Raw genomic sequence first — 14,711 nt, 5'->3', positions numbered from 1 at the left:
TGGCGATCCGAAATTTTGGCTACTCAGTGCTTCGTCGCCTCGTCGGCCTAGCCTAGAAGCATTTTTTGCAACCCTTTGACGCTCCTGGTTGAATGGATTATCGATTATGACGACGTCGGTTTGCTTTGGGCTTGGCCAAAAAGTTCCTTTGTTTCTCCCGTGCCAGCGTAAGAGGACTGGAACAACGTTGGAAAGCTTCGATTCGATGGTAAGATGATATACGTCAACTTAAGGACCTTTTGCTTGGCTGCGACGCGAGGCAAATAACTTGAGAGCCAAATTTATTGGGACTGGAACGTCCTTATCGATCCACTGTCTGCTCGATTGGCAGTTTAGCGTTGTTCACATAACCAGGGTGTTAGAATCGGTGCGAGAAAAAGGCTCGAGTGATCCGTCTACGCGGCATCCGAGTCCCACTCGAGCGTAACAATCAATCAAGCCTTTTTCTCGGCCGCAGGGAATTATATTCCAAAGGTGAACAATGAACATTGGGGCACGAATCGTTAACCTCAAGCAGAAAGAGTTTCAATCGCGCTGCGCTCTTCTTCAGGGTGCGATTGAACGCTCGAGCATCTGACTCGACACTCGGCCGTTTGAGGGCTTTTAATGACTGCATCTTGTACAGCGTGCATCCGTACATTGGCTCGGAAGGTCATGTGTAGGTATCTGTTTGTGCTAATTAACAGCAGAAAGTAAAGAGAAGCGCGTAGCCCGGCATCTGGGTCGACTATAAAATTCTCTGTTTGTGGATTGAGACTTGAACGTAGTGGAATTGGCCAAGGCATTTACCAGGATAAAAATTTTTTTTAGTGGGGTTTAGCAGCGGTCATGAAACGTGCGTGTAGGATCAACGCGATAGTCTTGAAGCTTTAATATTTTAGGACGATCAAATGAGCACAGCAACCGGGCAACGGCACCGTCGGTGGGATTAGCAAATTCGCGAATGTTCGCGAACGAGTGAAAGCGGGAAACGCGTATAAGCAGCGACAAAAATATTTCATGAAATATTCACCAGGGGGTGATGAGGGTTGTCTCGCGGGTTCAGTCTATCTCGGTCCCTTCGTGGATCGAGAGCACAGCAGGGAGTGTGGATGCAGCCTTTGCACTGGTGGTTCGTATAATAACGATGAAAAGTTCGCTGAGTGTGTGAGTGCGCAAAGTCACATAAATGCGGCCAGGGTTCGTCGCGGTGGAGTGCGAGGTTGCCATAGACGCTCGGTGTCAGGGTATGGACTTACGGCGTGGTCCGTTCAACGCCGGGTAAATTTTTCTTTCAGCTTTCGAACAGAGCTAATGTATTCCATTGAGGGGGCCCACTGGCTAGGGTCAACACCACAGCTCGCCGTATCGACACAACGGCTTGCTGTCTAAATTATGAAGGTAGGAGATGGTACCGCTGCACGCTGCCTCGAATGCTGCCAAGAAACTCAGAGAATCGTCGAGCCTGTATCTGCTTGACGTTTCTGTGCCAACCGCGTCACGCTCGTTCTCCTTACTGCGAAACACTTTGCTCACTAGCACCAACTGATGCCTGAGCTTTTCTGCCTCTCGGATCAGTAGTTGATTTCTGCTTTTCCTATATCAGCGTGTGAGCGGGCGACGCACCAACGCAATTCACAATTGGCCAGCTTCAATTGGCTTACTGGCGGTTGAATGGTTGGCCTAACTACACCATTACAGGAGACGCGAGAGTTAACGAGCGATTCAAATGCGCTCCGAGGTGAATTTGACGTGCCCAAAAATAGAGGGATTTTTATTCCGGCTTCACAGCTTGAATCGCCAGGTTTCTGGAATCTTGAAGCAGTTGCAAGCTTCGTCGACGAAAATGTCTAAGCAAAATTACACCGTGATTCTTAGGTTATTCAAATCCGCGTATACACCCACACCGGCTAGACTCTGTTTTCTATGTAGACGGAAAAAGCAACGAATCATTTGGTGGAAAACAATAAAACTGAGAATACCCAGATTGGGGTTGGGAACTCGCGGAAAGCAGTGAAATTGTATTGATTCTGCATAATTTCACTTTAACCCACACACTCGCGATTCGTTTCAAATTGAAATTTTCTACTACCTGAACCGAAGGTAATTTCAGTCAGTAACCTAAGCACGTAGCTTTTTTATTCGTATTATGCGAGCGTTAATCTCTCGACTTAAGTAAAGTTTATAATTGAACCGGAATGAAAATGTAACTGAAAAGATGTTCAGGTGCGATGGTATAATTTTAGTTTTACAAATGTTGACTGTAACACATCTGCAAAAAATGTCGTCGCCCGGATTCCTCCAGACTAGATTGCCGCGTTCAGAGGGACACGTACCATCCTGGAATTCAAGGAATTTCTGCGCTGTCGCAAATTGGTATAACAGAATGTGAAGTGACGAGAAAAATGTTGAATCATAGTCAAAGACTACGAACAACATGAATAGAATAAATACGTAATTCAGGCACGATGACGATCCTGGCATTGGACACTGTGTTGACGCTAATTGGAACAGTGCGTGACATTAATAAATTTGTTACAATTTACAGTAAGTACTGTGATTATAGTATCCCATGGGATCTTCAAGAATTAGAAGAACAAAGAAGCTTGAAAATATCTGTGACGCTTAAAAAATTTGATCTGCTCTTCTCTTTCACTTTCCTGCGATAAAAGCATTAACAGCACCGTTGCATTTGTGCGATACTCACAAGAAGGAAATACGTAAACCTGATAAATTCCCGTCTGCTGATGGGACCATGTAAATTTTCATTTTTCCCTAAAGTTCAACGAGATTTACATTGCCCCGTTTTTCATAAGATTTAATTCAAAAACTGGCACAATGGAGGCGGGTTTAACAGATGCAAACGGTACGAATTACATCCGTCATATTTCTGGGCGATTTCAGCTGTCACGTGTGAGAGCGTACAGAACGTACATTGTCTATATTAAACTAAACAGTGCGAGGCTTCTAATGAAAATGACTACCAAGGGCAGAATGTCCCAAAATATTTTCATTGCTGGAGTGATGAGCACTGTGGGGAAAATATCTAACGTTTCTTGTTTTTAGCGGGGAAGCAGAAAACCCTGCCTACGCCGGACAACGGCTTGGGTGAAATTAATTTCCAGGATCGTGGCCCGGCGACCGTTCGAAAAAAGAAGTGCTTCAGTAACTAATTTTGCTAGCAAAGTATTCTATAGGTGTATCGTCGTTCATTTATCTTTGTGCAAGTGGGTCGATCCTGCAATGAGAAAATGCAGGGCTTGTTAAAACGATCCGTCTAGCTTCCGGTAAACGGTTTCAGTAAAATGCGATTTACGTCGTACTATAATTGTTACCGTATAATTGACAATAACTCCGCGCGTTGTAGCAGGATTAATTAGTCAGGGTTTAATTGCTCATCGAGTCGCAATGCGATATTGCAAGATTATTGACTTCTCAGACAAAATAAAAAGAAACGACGGAAGAAATTAATTTTACGTAGAAAACTGCGCTAGTTGAGGAAAGAACTGTTACGGCGTCGATAAACAGAACAAAAAAACAAACTAATATACCCTTGCAAAGATGCTCTGAAAGATTTTCTAGTAATATCAGATGTCATTAAAATGCAACCGATTTTCCGATCGCGGTCTACAGTTGATTATCCAACGGAAATCAGAGTTTCGACCGGAAAACGCTTCAACTTGGAAGGACATTGTGTCGTCGGAACATTATGTGGCAGGCTATTGCTGAACTCTGCTACAGGAAAGAAATAGAAGATCGAAAGAGTATCCAGAAAAGAAAAGTTTTGCAGTATTTCTAGTAGAGAGAAAAATACACTTCGCGAGTTCAAACGAAACACACATCATGCGCTGCATATAACAGGGTACTATAAATCAACACAATTCAATTTACACAAATCAATCGTCGGTTTTACCATCAACTAGTGGTGTGTAGGGTACGTAGTGTAGCAGCTTTGGGTAAAAAAAAACCGACTGCACAATTGATATGCTCCCAAAACTCGGTGTAACTAAGATTATTATCAAAGCGATGTCAATATTGATTGATTGATTGATTCGCGATTGAAAATACTGTGATCACCTCACGTTCTTTGGTAATGGTAAATTTTTAATAATCCTACATATATGTATATGTATAATAGTATCGGCACTCACAATCAAATTAACTAACACATATTTACGAAACCATATGAATCGACATCATATCAATAGTAGAGCTGAATTAAATCAGCGAATATTGATATGAAAAATGTGATTGTTTGATATTTCATTAACAAAAACATATCATTAATGTTCTTTCTTAATTTTCAGGAAGAAAACTTTGTTTTCCATACGCCTCGGTACACGATATATTGTATTTCATCTTTCGTTCGATAATTTGATACCCCTAAAATCAGTCCGTGCACTTGTCCCTTGTGATCCGCTTACTCACGTCCTTTGAGCGCGTTTCTGACTGTCAATGGACTTGAGATTCTCGATAAAATTTCACTGCAAATAAAGCAAGAGCGGCCCTACCTACCAGTGTACTCTGAATTCTCTAATCCAAAGCTGTACGCGCAAAATGATCGACGAATGTACATTGCAGCTTCTGATATTTGGCTCTGGAAAAGGTACGAACTGATACTTGAAAACGTAATTCTTGCTGCTGGTGTATGTTCGTGTTAATCCCATGTTTGGTAAAGTGCTGAAGGAATCTCCTCGAAGCGCTGCCAACATTTAATGCGTATTGTTCGCAAATACCCGCCCGTAATAGATTATCGCGTTTCACAAAAATGCCAATCAACAGAATAAATTCACACCATCGTGTTAAGTAAAAAGCCTTGCATGTAATAATCGATTGCGGGCTTTGATACAAGATGACACGAAATAGTCAATCTGACACCGACGGCGTCCCGATAGGGGTCGAGACATAGATGACAAAGTAAATTCCGCGAACCACCAGTGCTTTGGTCAGGCCACAATTGGAAATCGACGATAGGATTATTAATTGGATACTCGACGAGAGTAAATCATGCGCAAAAGGCAGAACTGCGGTTATCACGCGCGAATGTGGTGAAACTGACGAGTAAAGTTCGTTTAAGGGGGCCGAGTCAGATGTAGGATTCAAGTTTGAAATTGTCAATCAGGGATGAACAAGCACGGGTGTATCTTCCTAGGATCGCAGACTCTTGTGGGCATACGTAACTGGAATTAGAATAAGTTTCACACACCAGGACGGCGTCCTGAAGCGAGTTTTGATACTTTCTAGGCGTGAAATACGAAACCATTTCATTCTCCCCTTCATCCTTTTCGACACTTTCCACAATCTTTATCGCTATCACATGCACTGGCTTTTCCCAAGAGCATAATGCACTTCTTGCGACGAGAGCATGGCGCACGCTCCATTACCAACGAGAAAGAGTGTTAACCGTCTCACGCACCGTCTGCACACGTTCGAAGCCTTAAGGGAGCAATAACGTCGAGATGAAAAATGTTCTTCCGCGTTCTATCAATGGTAATAATGGTATTACACCGAAAACCGTCGATAATAGCAAGACCTACTTGGTCCGAAGAACCAGCGCAAATTGCAGAAATTGATTAGGGGTAAAACCAAAACAGGAAAAACCAATAAACAGTGTACGAAGGTTCGGTTTACCTGGTGCTGAAAAAACTCCGATCCACCATTGGGAAATCGAAATCTGAAAGGACTGTGAACGGGACAGTTAGCTCTGAACGGACTTTCCGCAGGCATTCGCGGTGGTGGATGGGTGTGAGATCCAAAGATAACGGAGTCCATGGGCAAGGGACGGCCAGGCGTGTGCTCAAGGGAGCGACAGGAATAGTTGAAAGGTCGACACGTTGCTTCGACCATGGGTCTGCCGCCAACGTACTCGTGAAGCGGCCTGTGTTCGACGGAACGGCAGCCGTGATCGTGTGCACGAGCAAGTTGTTCACGCGCGTGTCCCGTGTGGTCCATCAACCTGCAGGGATGTTCCATGGCACGCGGAGCGTGATGCTCGAGACTTCGGACCGACGGATCCATCTGACGCATTTGTTCCGTCGGCCTGATTTGCTCCAAGGATCTTATAGAGTCGACCATCGGCCTTGACTGCTCCATCTGCCTTATGGAATCCATGGACCTCATGGACTCCATGGATCGCATCGACTCGACGGAACGGAGACCATGGTCGATCGGACGCATCGGCGAGGGATCCGTCGATCTGCACGGTCTCTCCCAGCACCGGGGTCCAGGGTGTCCTTGCGATGGTCCCCATCCAACTCCTCCACCACCGCCACCGCCGCCGCCGATTCCTCCTCCGGTGCCGTAAGGATCCATTGCACAATCTGGGTTCAGACACTCACGAAAAACGCCCAGACACTCGGAAGTCGAGTCTACACTGACTGTAGCACATGGCCCTGTCCGGTGCCATTTAGGAGTGACTATCTAGCAGCTCCGCAGATTTTCACAAGAGTAAAAGAAATTCGCGGCGAGACGAGTACTTTGCCAACTTTAAACGAACGACACCCCTTACTACCGACGTTACGTTTACGTTCTCACAATTTTAATATCGATCGGCGGTACCGCGTCGATTTGACGATTCAGCGCGAGTCTTTACCTAGATTTAATACTTGTTATTCGGCCATTTACAAAGAGGCAGAGACGAGGAAAGAGTGCAAGACGTAAAGCGAGTGCGGCAGCACCCGAACGCATGGCGTCGCGATGCCGCGCTCCCTAGCACTGAGCCCCGCCGTCGTAGCACGGCCTCGCCGTCGACGCGCAGTCCCTCCACGCAAAGCGAGTCCCACCTCCGCGCACCACCCCCGCCAACCCTCCCTCGCCCTCGGCCAGCGCCTCAGCCTCTTTCGTCCCCATGGACCGCAATGCTCGTTCTCTCTTCCATGGCCCCGTTCACCCTTCTCTCGTTGCGACATACAGCCAAGGGATTCGCATGCACGCGCCCACACGTATGCATTGGGACATAAAACGATCTTCTCGGCCCCTCGTCCTAGCCCTCAACTTCGAAATCTTGTCCCATGATCAAACTCGGCATCATTTTGCGGATGAGAAGAGGAACTTGCGGTGGCGATTTCTATGCTTACCTTGGTGAATGTCGAGAGTTGAGAGCGCGTACTCTCCGAGAAAAATATTTGATTGCGTATTAGCTCAGGTATGTGGTTCATGGTGAGGACCGTTTCATGAATGAATAAAGTCAAACCCAGCGTGGTTCTTTTGGGCATTGGAGAGAGCCCCGGTAAAAGTTGGACCTTCGAATGAGACGGGGGACGTAGCTTTGGGATGCGTGCGGAAATGTGAGATTTTTTTATGCGGATATGAAAGCGGTGATTTTCTCAAAAGAAACTGCGAAACGAACAGCGAAAACATACCGGCGAACATTCCTCAGGGACAACACTTGTTGCGTTATAGTTACAGCTTTTAATTAACGACACTCGTGAAGTCGCGTTACGTTTATAATTCGCAGAGGAGCAATCCAAACCCTCAACTTCATTCTGCGTGCAAACAATTCACCATAGATTTGCACGAAAGCTTTGAATGCTTTTACCCTTGTGAGAATGTGCAAGCCATGTGGATCGTTCATTAACAAAACACATCTTGTGGGCACCGATTTACAGGTCACGTAAAAAACGCCAGTTTTTCTATACAGCGGTATCGTTAACGGTTGCCCCTAATGTTCGAGCAATATAACCTGCCAGAGAGGCGCGCCAATTGCAACCTCAAATAAATTTATGCGCCGAATGCCAATGGCGGCAGGTACAATTCGGTACAAACGCGACGCTGGTCGCGTTCCACTTCACTACTTTATCAAGGCGGTGTCTGCAGGCAATTCGAGGATCCCTGGTGCGAGAGTACGGAGTGAGATGGAAGCTTGGCGACTCAGAAGACAACTCTGCCGTCAATTAAGCCTTGCGGCTTATTCCTTGCGGTATCGACCAAGAACCGAGCGCAACGTTTGATCAAATCTTTGTTAATCGGTGTAGGAAGAGCTGATCCTTGATCCGCTTCTTTTCATCATCCTGATACCAACCCCTGTTCTCGATCTGATTCAATCACATCGGTTGCGCGGTGCAAGAGCCTCGACAAGCCATAATAAGACTGACAAAACTACAATGCTGCGCGGTGGATAATATGGAAGGTGTACCTCACCTCACCTCACCACGCCTCGCCTTTCTCGAGACAAATCAATTTTGAGACTAGCTCGTAGAGAGAGGCAAATGATCGTGTTCTCGTGAAAAATTTTGTATCAAGGAAGGCGAAAATGAGAAAATCTCCAGCTGAGGCTCCCGGTGAGCCCCGGAACGTATATCTATTGCCTAAAGTTATCCGTGTACCAACGATGAAAAAGGTGGGAAAAAATTCAATTAAAATCTAATTTTTGCTCCTTCGCAGTTAATACGGTCCCTCGGCTTTGACATGCGAAAACAGAGTTCCGATTAGTTTGTAACTTTTTGAAAACTCCGCGGTTAATCCCCGTCGTCGGCGAGCCTCTACGCCGCGTCCGATTCGACGCGCTCCATATTCCTCGCTCGGCTTGATCTCGCCCTGTGATCGACAGCCCTGGAATCGATGGATCATTCGCCTGCGGAACAAAGACTGCGAACGAAGATGACCCTCAGGAATAGACGGCTGTCGCAGAATCTGGTCACGAGCAAGTCACGGATTCCGCGAGCGAATGAGCAAACGAATGGACACCACAGGACGAGGAGGAGCTGTCAGAAGCGGTAACGGCGGCGTGGACCTCGAATCGGGAGATCGATAGCTCGGAGTCGGGAGAACGGTGAAGGTGGCCGGGGAACCGGGGGATGAAAGTCGGGAGGAAGTGGTGAGGCCACAGAGGGAATACAACTACACCTACAACCGGCTACGCGGACTCGTCAAGCGTTCTAACTTTATCGTGACAAACACCAATCTAATCGCCATCGGATTTCACCCTTCACAAGACCATTCATGTCACGATATATTTCCTTGCTTACGTATTTATCACCGCTGCCTCGAAACGCTGTATCTTCACGAGACACAGAACTTGACTGCAACATTTATATGTCTGTACCTACTATTTTGCCCATGTCTAAAGCTATATATATATATAATAGTTTGAGTCAACCCCAAACTTGCATATATATGTGCAAGTTTTGGGTTAAGTCAAGATGAACCGGGTTGCGAGTTATATTCAAATTATACGTAAAATTCAAACCTGAGCTTTGTGACTGGTAATTAGTTGGGCTGAGAATGTGACTTTGTGAACCTCTTTTTGAGGGCATTCCTGACCTTCGAGTCGAGTTGACGATAAATTGAGATCAGCTGATTCTGACGTCTTATTCAATTATAGTATTCAGATCAGTTGACCTGAGCCAACCAGAGGTGAAAAGGTGGCGAGACTCGAATCACTGTCAGTTTCAAAGACGTACGTCCGTATAATACGTGTACCTCAGCGCCGTAGTCTGGAACTCGGCTAACAGAGTCACTGAGAGTCAACCACAAAAACTCGACGACTTTATCGTTAGCAAAAAATGTCGGTCATATTTTTCAACGATCGACCATTAAAGCATGCATAAAATAAATAATTCCAACTGTCTGCCTGTAGTGAGATGCACCCCAGGATCGTTCTGCACTCCTCTCAACCTCTTTGCCTTGTTTCGTAATACTGCGTTTGACCCGCATTTCGTACAGACGCATCTCTAATTTGATTTGTTTTGTTCTGGGGTTAATCTTGCCTGCCTTTTTTTGCTCCAAGTAGTATTCGTGATTTCTCGAGCTCATTAGAGTCGAGTTAAAACGGGGAGATACTGTAGTCATGCGAATGGGTAACTTCTGTGTCTGGGTAGACGGAATAAGCAATGACCCGGATAATATTTTACTCACTTCCGTGATTCGTGGACCCTCAGTACAGTGAGAATCAATCGTCAAATATAATCTTTATATTACGACGAATATTAATATAAGGTGAATTGAGACAACGCGACGGAAAGTGGAGCTGCCGACGTGTGACCGTGACCCGAAATCCTAACGTGTTCACTTAAACTTGGGATCTATTTGTCGGGGATGGAAAACGTATCGTGCGAGGAATACGTAAACAGCAATTCGATTTTTTTAAGATACCTGGGTGATCGAAGAAAGATACTTGCCCGCACTCGAAAGGGGATTATAGGTACCTGGCTTCTACCTCTCATCGCCCTGCTGTGGTTGCTGTCGGCTTTGAAAGATAGAAGCAAATTTTATAGCGCGATATCTATAGAAATGACAATTAAAAGTGTCTTCCAAGCAGCACTTGGATGCGAAGAGGAGAAAGGTAACCCCTTTTTATCCTTCGACTCTCCACCACCTGCACTGAAAAGTCAACTGCTCGACCGTCCCTATCATAAATGAATGACTTAAGTCAGCAAAGACAGGGCGTAGATTTTGGCAAACCACTATTTTTTTTACCATCTTTTATAATGACTTCTGCTCCTCACTGCGTCGTATTGGTCTAGTGCGGTTTGTTACTCACTTGGTGACTGACATAACTAAGTGAAACTTTTGCGAGACGTAATTAACTCATACTGCGTCGCAACTTCGCGTCTTACGCTAGCACTTGGATGTGGAGGGTAGGTACGCAAGACTGTAAAATGTTATGTCGCAGAGTTTAAAGCGACGGTGGAGATAACCTGCACCCTCTTAAACTCGACCTGGTTTCAAAATAGCCAGGATTATCAAGAAATATAGGCAAGTGTGTAAAGACGGTTGCAAATGCTGCTGTAACGTCCGAATATTGCCGTTACATCCGTAGATTACCCTGTCATAAATATATAACAACTAGCAGCCGTAACCATGTTTACCAAAGAATGGAGGCCCATATTGTTTCGCAAGTTGAGAACAATCGTCACCCGAATTCGCTACATGGAACAGTAGACCCCCGAATTACTGCGATTATGCTTAATTCTTATAAATAACGCAATTTTTTGCACGAACATGCTGAAAACAATGCCATCATCTTGATTCTTAAATGTTTTTTGATATCAATTTCCTATCAAGGAATCTCCACCCATAGTTTCACATTCGTGCAAAAGAAAGAAAACACTTCAAACAAAGCTGTCGAAAATTTCTTCTTCGGCGAAATAAGGCGAAATGGGAACTGGATGGAAATTTTAATTCACGTGCAAATAGTTCGTGGGATAGAGACGTTTGGACAGAATATTCATGAATTTTTTGCTCATTTCGAAGCACCCGTTATATCTGTAGAATATTCATAATGAATTCACGTTTCAGGTCCCAACTGTCGCATCTTTCAATATTCCGTATTGAAAAATATTGATTTCACTGATAGAATATTTGAATCATTGAAGAATATAATTTCGGCACATGTCGTGGTTATCATCGATTTTACTTGAAATATATGCAACAAATTCTACGGCTGAATTACGGTTCGTTAAAGATGTCTCCCGCGTATAATCGGTCCAATAATATTACTGCCACGGTCTATGTATAAAGGCGGTGAACATGGGGAGTTACTAAAAGACCCAAAATTGATCCGAAACGTTAACTCAATTCCAACGAGATAACAAAATTACGATGAGATAAAGGATGTTGCGTGGACCGAGACGATAATCATTAACACTGAAAATACGTACAGCCACGCTCTCAAACAAAGTTACGCCTTGTTACCGTACTAACGGGAAAATTTCAATTCGAGCCATAAGTCGATAGGTAGCACAAGTTAACCGTGAATTTGTTACGCATATTACATGACGTAATATTTTGTAATGTGCGTGATAATGAACAGAGAAATCGAGGGATGTAAACGAAAATTAATACGAGACTTTGTGCCTCTCTTTGTCGAGACGCAGTCAAAGAATCCCTCCAGAACCGAGATGTCGGATAATTAACGCAAGAAGAATGCACGCAACACTGCAATTATCGGAGAGTGATTGCACAGGCAGAATGGCCGCGGGTGCACGAGCACTAGTCGACGTTAAAGAGACCAGAAACTGTTGAGAATACATATTAAATTACAGGAAATTGTATTTAAAACCAATTTTCTTTCCGTGATAAAAGTTTACCTTGAAAGAAGGACTCGGGTTGAGAAGGATGACCCTGGTTTACGTGTGTAATACGAGGCTCTTTCATCGCGTAAAAAGTTATCCAGCCCGAGGCGTTTCACGCTTTAAAACTTACCTGAAACAGAAAAAAGAAAACGTATGCAAAAAATTAGTTGGACAGGCGGGATAGCAACTTTCAGTTCTGCCTTTCGGAAGACTTTTCGTACGGCAAAATTAGCGGACGGAGAAAAATCTCTGTACATAAAATTGGAAGAAAGTTTCATGTTTCCCTCAGCCCTCGGCGCGATCGCGCGATGCATTACCATATGCATATATACTTTTCCTCAACTTTTATAGGTTCCGAAATGAGATGCATTTCTAGTTTACTCAAGTACGCGTACAAACAGAGATGGGAACTCTTTACACCGACAAGGGAAAATACGGGACTGGCTCTCGCCGATTTGACTCGAGCTTCGCAACGCTTTGCAGAAAATCGTCGAGGTCGGATTTCGCCCTCCCGCTTTGCCAGAGATAACAAAAAAGTGCCGAAGCAAATTTTTCACTCGTATTTCTCCAGCTTCCGCTTACAACATTCTGATTTTAACTCAAACGATGTTCTCTTCGTGCTCGAGCCTATATTAGTCGCATGATTCAAGCTCAAATGGATTACGATACATTCCAGACCGTGTATGCGATAAACTGCAGCCTATAATACGATGTGCGGGACACCGGGAATCGATTGGTAATTCGCGGGGATACGTGAGCATCCAAAGTACGTGATATAGAGTTTGGATCGACCTGAGGATTGCGTATTCAGGTCAACGTGACCTCGCGCTCAATTTTCCGGGAGGCAAATCAACGAATTTACCTTTCATATGGGCGAACATATAAATATTTTCAGATGATTTTCCACTGGTAATTAAGCACGAGAGTTTCCTCTAGCTTTTTCATTTTTCTCCTATTCACCGCACTGCATAATTACGTGCCACAGGCTGCTTTTTACAGTTTTTTGTCAGCAGGTTAGAAGTTCCATGAGACTACAAAGAACTTTACATACTGAAAAATTCTTTTGCACTGAAAAAATATTCATAATTCCTTGAATCTAACTCGTGAATTCTTATATCTAGTTACGTATGTAATACGTTTTTATTGTATAGATCATTTTTACAGCTATAATCTATCACAGTAGCGTTTGTGATCATATATATTATTGCCAGCGATGCTCGATGCAAGTATATCTCTCTGTATACGGTTTAATTCAAAATGTGTAGCTACTAATAGTTGATGGACCGTTAATTTTCATGAGGCGATGCAATCTCGTTATTTTGAATCAAGGTGTGAAGGCGGAAGGACTCGGTGCGCGGTCGGCGATTTTGGATTGTGAGTGAATGATTATGGGATCCTGCCGGAAATGCGAATTTCACCAAACAAACTGTACGCGCCAAGTTTTAATGACCGGAAATTCAGCAGACGTTTGCAGCCCGGAGTTCTGGTGGGTTAGACGGTTTGCAGCTAGATTAAAGATGGCTTCGTTTAAAGGTGAAAGTGCACGTGAGGGTTATCTAGCGTCTCAGGATCACTCTGTACAATCACCCTCGGGAATATGTTCACGGTAAATTTGCTAATTAAGGAAGTGCAAACGAATCTTCCTACGCGGGACTGATTTAAATGTAGACGACACTGATCCGCTAAGAATTTGTTACAATTAAACCGACTAAAGTTGGCGCACTAGGGGCTCATTAAAGGTCGGAGAATTCCTCCGAGACAATTGGGTTAAGAACGGAAAATCGCTTCGTTACTTCTGCTGTAACGGTATCAGGTTCAAATAAACTCAATGAAGAATTGACTCAGCTTCGTGGAATACACTCGAACATGATATAACGGAGACGAGAAATCGAGCGACCAAATTTTCAATATCAACAACCCACAGCTTATTTAGCTTTTCGAAAGAATTTCTTCGTCCTTGTTTTTGACGCGAGACATGAAAATAGACAAATTTTTCAAATCTGAGATACTTCAGTGAAATCAGAAAATTCTCAAGGTTTTCAAAAATTTAGTAAAACCTTTGTCCTCGAAACGAAGGTACTTGAATCATACATATTCGAGCGATTTCATCGACCGTCATAAGTGGGTGACACGATTAGCCAAGGAGTGATTATGCTAATATATTCTTCAGTGTATGAATATAAGTCAGATGATGAGAAGCCCTCAACATACTTAGACCTGGCCTTTTTACTTGCGTAGCTAGGCCTGCCTGCGGCTCAACCGATCTCAGGATTTAGCGAGATTTGAGAAAGCGGATGGAAAATTTGGCCCTAATGAAAGGTAATAGATGGATATCAATTTCTAAACAAATACCGCGATGCTTATTGAAACCAGAAATCTGTAGCAGTTCTCCAACATCCGTTGAACATGATAAGTAAAAAGATTGTGCAGCCAAGTATGAATAATTTAAGCCCAGCAGACTCTGTGAAACTAATTAAGGAGATCGGAAAACACAGATTTAAAGAAATGGAGGATCGCGAAACTTCCAAAATTTATATACGAGTACACTTAGCTCTAATATTGCCAAATAGCAATGCACCCAGTACAAAATTATTCTCCAATGTTAGAAGAATTGATGAACGTTTTTCAAATCTTTAAAATTACTTTCTGTTGACATATTGGATTGTTGTTGAACCGTAATCGATTCCTTGTACGAAATGAGAATTGAAATATTTTTTC

General features: G+C 43.9%; 1 protein-coding gene across 15 annotated transcripts in view; it reads right to left on the bottom strand.

Moving 5' to 3' along the window:
* Window positions 1-14,711, bottom strand: part of LOC124407656 (peripheral plasma membrane protein CASK) — a 137,655-nt gene that overhangs the window by 60,641 nt on the left and 62,303 nt on the right. Inside the window, exon 1 of one of the 15 annotated variants that reach the window (XM_046884012.1) lies at window positions 5,611-6,679. The exons of the other annotated variants lie outside the window; for them this stretch is intronic. Within the exon in view, the coding sequence (XP_046739968.1) occupies window positions 5,611-6,291 (681 nt within the window). The 5' untranslated portion in view covers window positions 6,292-6,679. Of the gene's footprint in view, window positions 1-5,610; window positions 6,680-14,711 lie in introns of those variants that run through there. 15 annotated transcript variants of the gene reach the window in all.

Source organism: Diprion similis, chromosome 6 (genome assembly GCF_021155765.1).
Source record: "Diprion similis isolate iyDipSimi1 chromosome 6, iyDipSimi1.1, whole genome shotgun sequence".
Classification (NCBI taxonomy): Eukaryota; Metazoa; Arthropoda; class Insecta; order Hymenoptera; family Diprionidae; genus Diprion; species Diprion similis.
This window is presented reverse-complemented; position numbering and strand designations above follow the sequence as displayed.